Raw genomic sequence first — 10,394 nt, forward strand, 5'->3', positions numbered from 1 at the left:
TATCGGTCAACGATTGAACTTTCTAGTAATACGTAAGGTTGTCATTTTTCCTTACCCATTGGCGCTAGTATCGCTAATTATTCAAAAGTGTCGATATTAAATTAAATATTTCTCGAAAATTTCTTCATAAATTCGTTTTATATGTTTGTTAAGGTTAAAGAAGAAAAAAAATCTTTAATTATATTATTCAGTATCAAGTGATAAATATATTTGTTAAGATAAAAAAGTTCGAGATCAAGATGGCGTTGACAGGAAGGTTGGCAACTGTGATTTCGATACCATGGATATTGTCGATATTTCGAAAAAAAAAAAGAAAAAAAGATTGAACGTTCAGTAATTTTCTATAAGTATTAATTCGTACAGCTTGAAATTTTTCCGAGTCCTTTTCCGACTATTCACCGTGACCATGGAGATCAAGGATATTCAATAATAATAATAACACATTTTTTGAAGTAGGAATAAAATTTTAGTTTTGTAACTAAAAAAAACACACACACACACAAATATAAAAAGGAAAGAAATAAAAAAATTATATATATGTTAAAATTATGGACAGCCGGTTATTACCATATCCTTTCGTTCCTGGTATTCGATTCGCTTAAATATCCGAAATCCTAGTTTCAGTTAAGTCGATAAAACAGGAAAATGTTAGGAAAATGAACATTCTCGTCTTCTTAATATACGTACCGACAATGCGAACGTAGGATTTTTCGCGGCTTGTACAGGTTGGATATATATATATATATATATGTATATATATCATCATCACCGATCAGCATCAACGAGAAAGGCGAAATAATTGTGTTGTTAGAAGAAATTTGAACAACTGTATGGAGATTTGTCGGAGATAATTAAATACATCGAATTATGGATTCTGCACCAGCATTAGAAACTGTCTATCAAGCTGTTTATTCCTTGTACAATAATTCCAATCCATCCGATTCGGGTAAAGCATCATCATGGCTTGAAGAATTACAAAAATCAGTAAGTTTATTTATCTATTACAACACATCTCACTAGTTGTATATATATATATATATAATAATTATAATAAATAACAATATATTTTAATAATTAATGTAATATTAATATTTAGATTAATATTATTATCTTTGTTACCTCAATATTTCTATACAATTAACATCAATGTACACCATTACAATTACTGAAGAATATGTTTTTGATGATACTTTTTATAACCTATCATTTTGCTACCATCTTTGTATATTTTAATACATAGAATTAAAGCATTATATTTGTAAGTAATGGTGATGCATTTGTTGCATCATAATTTAGTATATAATTTCTATTGATATCTACAATGTGTTCACATTAAATTTATGTAGTGTGGGTGGTGATCGATTAACAAACATAATCCAATCAAAAACAACGTTTGCTACACAAACTGTTCATGAACCTATCACTCATTGTATATAATTTTACAAATATTACATGTGTGTAGCATTCCTTTTTCTTGTTTTTAGGTTTACGCATGGAAAATAGCTGATGAAATGTTGCAGCAAAAACGAGACATCGAGTCTTGTTATTTTGCTGCACAAACAATGCGTACAAAAATCCAGTCATCGTTTCATGAATTACCTGCCGAAGCTCATACTTCACTACGTGATTCATTGATGGACCATATATCACAGATTAATGAAAACACCAATACTGCCATTGTTACACAGGTTTTTATTTTATAATTACTCTTTTATAAATATTTGTATTTCTTGTTTAAATTAGAACTATTATTCTTTCATGTTATGTATCTCAATTTAATTTAATTTAATTTTATTTTATTTTATTATTTACAGTTGTGTTTAGCAATGGCTGCTCTAACAATACAAATGACATCGTGGCATAAACCCGTTGTAGATTTAATTAACAGATACGGTGGAAGAAGTAACAGTCTTTGGCCATTACTTGAGATTTTAACCGTACTTCCAGAAGAAGTTAAATCCAGATCACTTAGGTATACAACAACACAATATTTCTTAGTAAAAATAATATTGTATTCTCTTGTTAATAGTATTTATATGTAACATAGATTAGGGACTACCAGACGAGAACAAGTAATGGTTGAACTCAAAGCAACCGCTGATACAGTTGCTGAATTCTTGGTAATTATTTATATTATAATACATCAACCAATATCAAATGTTAAAGTATTACAATACAAATAAGTATAATTATTATATTTACAATATTTCAGAAAATGTGTTTGAAAGATGGTAGTGAAAATATACTAGTACGAGTTACTATCTTTCGATGTTTCACCAGTTGGATTACTGTTGGTGCTATACCTCTTCGAGTTATACCTACAAGTGACATAGTAGCATACGTATTTCAAGTTAGTATTTATATCATCTTAGATTTTCTGTATATAACATATATATTTATAAGTATATTAATTATTGTAGGTATTGGGTGATCATCAAGCTGGCTCTCTATTACATGAATCCGCTGCGGATTGTTTGTGCGTTATTTTACAAGCATTACAAGATGACGTTACTATTAATCGAGATAACAATTGTGAACTAAGCGCTCAACAATATCAACAACTACAAATGTGTCTTTTTACCAATGTTGTGGATTTGGAACAACCATATCATTTATCTGTAGTTCATGAAGATATGGAAAAGTAAGTATTATAATTATATTTTATTATTACTATATTATTATTGGAATTAATATATTGAATATTTTGATTACACAGATCTATCAATTATTGTCGCATTTTTACGGAATTGGCTGAAACGTTTATCGACACTATTATAGATGGTAGTATGGATGGGAAACAACATTATGCTATACGAATTCTTGATCTTGTTCTCATGTGTCTTGGACATCACGATTACGAAGTTAGTTATTATTTTATATATTGAAAGATACATATATCTGTATATCATATATTATTTATTATTATATCATTTAGGTTGCTCAGATAACTTTTCATCTTTGGTATCGATTATCAGAAGCTATTTATCAAAGGAATAGCGAAGATTTAAATATTGTATTTAGACCACAGTTTCAACGATTGATAGCTGCACTTTGTAGGCATTGTCAAATGGAACCAGATCACGTGAGTTATAAAATCATTTTCAATGTATTATATATATTTGTGATATAAGACAATAATTATTCAATTAATTGAAATCATTACATTTTATTATAGCTCGGTTTAGTAGAAGAAGGTGGAGGAGGTGAAGAATTTGCTGATTTTCGCAAACGTGTGTCAGAACTAGTTAAAGATGTAGTATTTGTAGTTGGCAGTAGTAATTGTTTCCGACAAATGTTTAATTCGTTAACGGGTGGTCCTGGTCCTCAAGGATTACCTGTTCCTACTCCTACATGGGATACGATAGAGGCTGCACTTTTTATAATGCAAGCAGTCGCTAAAAATATTTTACCGTGAGTTATAAAATTTATATTAATATATATAGTTAGAATAATTATTGAAATATATTTCAATATATTTCTATACAGAGAGGAAAGCGATATAGTTCCACAAGTAGTCGAAGCGATTCTTAAATTACCAGAAAATACTCACATTGCTGTACGACATATTAGTATACTTTTGTTAGGAGAATTATGTGAATGGATAGAAGATCATCATTTATGGTTAGGTATGTATCATTTATATTAATACATTCTCGTCCTGAGTGTTTCATGATAATGTAGTATATTATACTTTATATATAATTACGGTTTATATATATATATATGTCAGCCGACGTTTTATAATAAATTATTAATACATTTAATTTTATATTATTATGTATATTATAATTGAAATAATATTTGTTACAGAACCAATATTAAATACTTTGTTGGCCTGTTTAAATCAAAAGGGATTAGGAAATGCAGCTGCCAGCGCTCTTTTAAGTATTTGCACTGTATGCCCGCATCGCATGGCACCTCATTTTAATGTATTGTTACAAATAGCACGTTCCTTTGATAATTTAAATTTAAGCGTTGAAGCTTCTATTAAATTATTGAAAGGTAATTCACATATAGTATTCTTCTATATTATCTATTATAATCATTTTATATTTAAAATAATAATATAATACAATATGATTTTTACAGGCGTGTCATTAATTCTTGCAAGATTACCTAAAGACGAAATAGGACCAGCGATGAAACAATTATGCTGGTATCAAGCAATGCCTCTTTATCAGCTTATACAAAGTAAACCACCAGTTGAGAGGGGAACTAAGACTGATCCTGCAATATGGTTAGATAGATTAGCAGCAATATTTAGGCATACCAATCCTAAAATCGAGGATGAAAATGCACCACATCCATGTCAAATGGTTATCACCGAAGTAAGTCATATAACATTATATACATTTTTATTATAAAAAAATATTAAAGTTTATATCGATTATTAATCATTCTTTTTATATTTACAGATGTGGCCAATATTGTCAAATGTATGTACACAATATCAACATGATCCAAGACTCATGGAACGAGTTTGTCGTTGTTTAAGGTTCGCTGTTAGATGTGTAGGTAAACATTCAGCACATCTTCTTGAACCACTCGTCGAACAGGTAATCAATTAGAAACATTTTATCATACTTTATATGTAAAACTTGTATTATAAATCATTTTGGATTTTTCATATTTACAGATTGTACAATTATATGCTACGCATCAACATAGTAGCTTCCTATACCTCGGTTCCATTTTAGTCGACGAATATGCTACAGATTTAGATTGCGTGACAGGATTATTGAACATGTTGGAAGCTTTCGTTGGTCCTACTTTCACCATTCTTCAAGAAACAGATGGTTTGAAGAATCACCCTGATACCGTTGATGATCTCTTTAGATTATGCGATAGGTAATTTAAATAATATGTCAATACTGTATGATAATATTCATCTATACTATATAAATAAGTTTTATTTATTATTGAATACTTTATTTTTTTAACAGGTTTTTACAAAGAGCACCTGTTCCTTTTCTACGTTCATCAATAATAGGTAGCATAATTGACTGCGCTTTAATGGCATGCAGTTTAGATCATAGAGATGCTAACGCTTCAGTTATGAAATTCTTTTATGATCTTATACACACTGCTAGTTGTTTTGAGGTATTTATTAAAGTTTGTATAATTTATTTAACACGTTAAACGTTTAGGCAGATTCCTAAGAAATCAGCTTTCGAATTTTTCGATTTTGAGGTTAACACATCATCGTTTTAAATGAGGTTTCTAAGAAATCAGCTTTAAAATTTTCGGTTTTGAGGTTAACTGATCATCGTCACCTAAATGAAAAATTCAATGTTTAACGTGTTCAAATAGTATTTATATTATTATCATAGATACATATATATATATACATTTTATTAATAATATTTACAGAAAAGTTCGGATTTCACGATACGACAACAACTAGTGAGAGAAATATTAGCAGAAAAGGGACAAACATTAGTTATAAGACTTCTTCACGCTTCTGTATTTTCCTTACCTGCGTACATGGCATCAGATGTTGCAGACGTACTCCTAGAACTTAATTCTACCAACAGACAGGTAAGCGTATCATATTTTAAACCCCCTTGAGTTGCAATTGTTGAGGACAAAATATGAGTTTTTTTTTTTACCAATGTTGATTGAATATGCAAAGTTCATATATTGCATCCTTAGTCCACATAATTAACATTTGTTGAACGCATATATGCGTGCATAATATTCAATGATTTAATATCCTTAATGTTTTATACATTTGACATTAAAATGATCATTTTTTTTTTGCAGTCATTTTCCAAATGGTTAGAAGAAGCCATTAAATCAATGCCGCTTCAAAATCCAGATGGATCTCCTACGGCAACTAACGAAGAGCTCGTTCAATTACACAACACCATTATAAGGTACAAAGAAAATAATTTTTATATTTAAATACGTTAAACGTCGAATCATTTTTGTCGAGTATTTTGTTTAGGTTACGCTGATCTTTTAGAAAAAAAAAAAAAACAACAGTAGGCAGGTTGTAGAAAACAACGATATGGCGTTTAACGTGTCAATCATTTTCATTTATTTATTTTTAATAATTTTTATGTTTATAATATATATATGTATGTGTATATAAATATGTGCAATTTTAAGTTATTAATTTTTGGAATTGAATTTTATTTTAGTGCCGACGCATCTAAACCTGTGGCGACTGCCTTAAAAATCTTCGCTCGTTACTACCGTTGATGCAATACGACGATTTATCGTTTATTTTAATCAGGTATCATCGATTATCGCAAATTAATAATTCGTAAAGTTCTTCCAATTATGCAATACCGTTCTTTTTCTTTTTTTCTTCTCTTTCTCTCTTTCTCACTCTCACTCTTTCTTTATCTCTCTCTCTCTCTCTCTCTCTCTCTCTCTCTCTCTCTGCAATATTAAAACCATAAAAAGAAATGTGAAACTTTAACATGAGTGTTGTGTTGTAATCTGGTAAATCAACTTTATACGACTGTTATGACAAAATTAAACAAAATTTCCTAAAAATTATATATACATATATATCTATATATATATATATATATATATATATATATATATATATATATATATATATATATATATATATATATATTATTTATATTGGATTGGAAAATATGAAATTTTTAATAAACCATATTATTAATCAATATTGTTTTTCTATAAATTTCATATTTGATAATTTCAATATATATATACATACATATGTGTGTGTATGTGGTGTGCATACATGCACATGACATGCATGCACACACACACATACACACACTACTCACACACGTATTTTTCTTTATCCACATATATTCATTTGCAAAGTATGATTAAACAAATTTTATTTTCACAATCAATAACAACTTTTAAGGTTATGTTTTTTTATATACGTCAAATTTGATATGCATAAAAAGAAAAGAAAAAGAAAAAAAAATAGGTATATATATATATATAAAAGTAAAACAATATTACTTTTTCATTCTCTTATTATTTCGTGTATCGTGTAATAACTTTTTTTTAAATCTTTTTTTTAATTACCAAATCATTCAAGAAATATTTTTACCCATCCCCTTTTTGCTTTCTCTCTTTTTTTTTTTTTTTTTTTTAAATTAATTAATCATATAGTAAATAAAATGTCTAGTCATCTTCCATCACTTTTTTCGTTTTTTATTATTTTCTTTTTCAATTCTGTAGACCCTTATAAGGGTCGGTAAGTAAGTGATTTTTTTTATACAGGAGTCCCTTTTGCATTGATGGACCCTTATATGGGGGTCATTACCATATAATGTAAAAGTTAATCTTGAATTATCAATTAATTGACATAATTCATATAAATAAAATGCATACTTTGTAAAAATAATAATAATAATAATGTGAAATTAGAAAAATACGTTGAAACATTGTAAAAAATCGAAACACATTGACAAATTTTGTTAACCCTTTGACTGTCACACTGAAATCATATGTTTTGTCCAGGACGTTACGGCACTATTTTTAATATTCAAATATAATGGTTAAATAATAATAAATTAATGTTAATAAAAATATGTTTATTTTAAAGTATCTTTTTATATAACGGTTATATTCAAAAACATTAACTTTTAATTTTTTACAATTGTAAAAGGTCATCAATGATCACCGTGGTGTCTCAGAAAAAAACATGGCCGGTCATAAATGACCAATATGACAGTCAAAGTGTTAATTTATTTATTTAATCATTTTAAATGTAATATCAAGTGGAAAATTATAAATTTGATTAAATTTAAGTGTTACAACACACATACATACATACATACATACATACATACATACATACATACATAAACATATATTTTCTTAAAGGAGTATTTTAAAGAAAAAGAAAAAGAAAGTGAGTGAGTGAGAGAGACAGACAGACAGAGAGAGAGAGATAGCAACAGGATGGAAAGAAATAAATTGAGATGTATATTGTGTTTCGATTGTAAAAAAAGAAATAAAGAAACAACATTTTTTAATATTTTGACCATTGAGGGTTTATATAACGCAGGCAATTTCTTTCTTTCTTTTTCGTTGGATCAAAAAACAAAAACAAACAAAAAATAGGCAGACATGTTTAAATTTTTCTAAACTACTATTTACTACTACTATGGTGTGTTATTCAGATATTATAATTGATTAGTATTATTATTATATTATAAAACGATGAAGAAAAAATTGCTGAATATTTCAATTGAATAATTTACGAATTGTTTGTATAAATTTCTTAAGAAAAAAAAAAAAAAAAAAAACAAAAACAAAAAGAAAAAGAAAAAAAAATGAAAACCTATACAAATTGAAAAAATCCTTCCCCAAAAAAAAAAAAAAAAAAAAAAACATTGTACAAGGAGCATGATATCGAAATGATTGATAAAGATATGATTTTTAAACAAAAAAAAAAAAAAACAAACAAACAAAAAGAAAATTTTATAAAACCGTATTATAAAAAATTGTTTATGCTTAATCATTTTGTTTTTTTCTTTTCTCGTATAGCAAAAATAATATCCTATGGGAAAGAAAGAATTAAACGTATTGAAAATATTTTTCACATCTTTTTTTTTTTTTTTTTTTTTTGCATAAAACACGTTGAAGAAGAAGAAGAAGAAGAAGAAGGGAACCTGAGGAACAAAGAAAAAAAAAAAAAAAAAAACAACCAAATAAAAAAAGAGTGAAAAATTGTAACGAAAAAAAAAAAAAAAAACGAGACCGAAAAATTTTGTTCTATTGCAGAGACAACAACATAAAATAAAAATCCAAGCAGCAGTGAGAGAGACAAATTTAAAAAAAAAAAAAATAATAAAAAGATAAACAGAATATGTTCGAATATTATGTTTCTTATTTAATTATAAACAACAAATATCTATTGAAATAGGAATGGAAAAACACTGTATACACAGAAAAGTGTTATATGCATGATGTTATTAAAGAAAAATATTCATTATATTTAAATGTATCAATTAACAATTACAATATAACAACACAACAACAACAACAACAACAACAACAATAGTAATATAATTTCAATATTACAAACCTATTATTATTATTATTATTATTAATATTATTAATATTATTATTATTATACAGAAATAAAAAAAAAAAAATCTGTATTTGTAAGCTTATCGCTTTTCTGTGTAAAATAATAAAGAACATGTTTATATAAAGACGACGATGCAAATGGAGAATATTGAAAACAAAAACCAAAACAAACAAAAAATACAAAAAAAAAAAAAAAACAATTGCATTATTAAATATAATAATAATAATAAAAAAAAGAAAAAATAAAACTTTAATAAGTAGAAGCTTAATTAAATCAAATTCATTCATGTGTATAATTTATACGTATATCTCTCTCTCTATATATATATACACATATATGTATATTTAATTTATAAACAAGCTATTAAAAAATAGAAATAGAAAATATTCATAAATTGTACAGATTGTTTATGAAAAAGCAAAGATAAAGAGTTCAAGTTTGGATCACATGGAATGTTAATCGTGTATATAATAATAGCATAACTTTTCTTTGTGGTAAGAAATTGAAGATACATTTAATGCAAAACTATCTTTATAAACGTATTATCATTGATCTTTTTAAAAAAAAAAACCACTGAAATTCAATTGTGATCTACATCGATATATATATATATATATATTAATATTAATATTATTATATATTTATATATTGATTTAGCATTTATCAATGATAGTTTAAAACCAGCTTCATTTTGTAATAACAGATAATGAAGATAATTGAAATAAAGTGATATTTTTTACCTAAATATATAAATAAATACATAAATCAATCAATCAATCGATAAAAATCGTATGAAACGTTTGAAACATCGATTTGTTGTCAAAAGAACCCAGAGATATTTGATCAACATTTGTTTAGTTCTTTATTTTTTTTTTCGTCTTTATACAATTATTTTAACAAATGATTATCAACAATTTATAGTTTATTAATGATTATAATATAATAAATACGTTTATATAAATGAAAGTAAAATTAAAAAAAAAAAGTATGATTTGAAATGTAATTCAATTGAAAACATTCAATCGGATTGAATCGAATGTTTGAATTTGTTCTAATGCAAAGGTTTGTTTGTTTGTTTTTTTTTTTTAAGATTTAATTTTACAAAATCTAAATATAATTGTAATAATATTTAATCTAATGAGATAGAGAAATATTTCGAAATATTCTACTAACGCGTATACAATTTCTCTTTTGTATCTTTTATATGATACAATACAATACAATACAATACAATACAATACAATACAATACAATACAATACAACATATAGTACACACGTTGGTAGTTTCTTGCAGACAACATGCGAAGAATGCAGAGTGGCACGATGCACGGACTACGACATTCCAAGCTC

General features: G+C 26.5%; 1 protein-coding gene across 2 annotated transcripts; it reads left to right on the top strand.

Annotated features, from left to right (window-relative positions):
* The first annotated feature begins 278 nt into the window (after positions 1–278).
* On the top strand, positions 279–8,806 carry Tnpo-SR (transportin 3). Of its 2 annotated transcripts, XM_089174931.1 has the most exons (19): positions 279–984; positions 1,485–1,688; positions 1,815–1,972; positions 2,048–2,120; positions 2,213–2,350; positions 2,421–2,641; positions 2,717–2,861; positions 2,936–3,082; positions 3,176–3,411; positions 3,487–3,626; positions 3,811–4,002; positions 4,090–4,328; positions 4,416–4,556; positions 4,637–4,848; positions 4,944–5,100; positions 5,371–5,538; positions 5,764–5,876; positions 6,144–6,238; positions 8,497–8,806. In XM_089174931.1, the coding sequence occupies exons 1-18, from the start codon at positions 868–870 to the stop codon at positions 6,202–6,204; spliced, it is 2,862 nt and encodes a 953-aa protein (XP_089031057.1). In that variant the 5' UTR covers positions 279–867; the 3' UTR covers positions 6,205–6,238; positions 8,497–8,806. The 2 variants fall into 2 exon arrangements, with proteins under 2 accessions (XP_089031057.1, XP_015186483.1); XM_015330997.2 differs by having other exon boundaries at positions 284–984; positions 6,144–8,806.
* Positions 8,807–10,394: the final 1,588 nt, after the last annotated feature.

Source organism: Polistes dominula, unplaced genomic scaffold, assembly GCF_049000335.1.
Source record: "Polistes dominula isolate Pdom_NZ unplaced genomic scaffold, Pdom_raw_medaka contig_78, whole genome shotgun sequence".
Taxonomy (NCBI): Eukaryota; Metazoa; Arthropoda; class Insecta; order Hymenoptera; family Vespidae; genus Polistes; species Polistes dominula.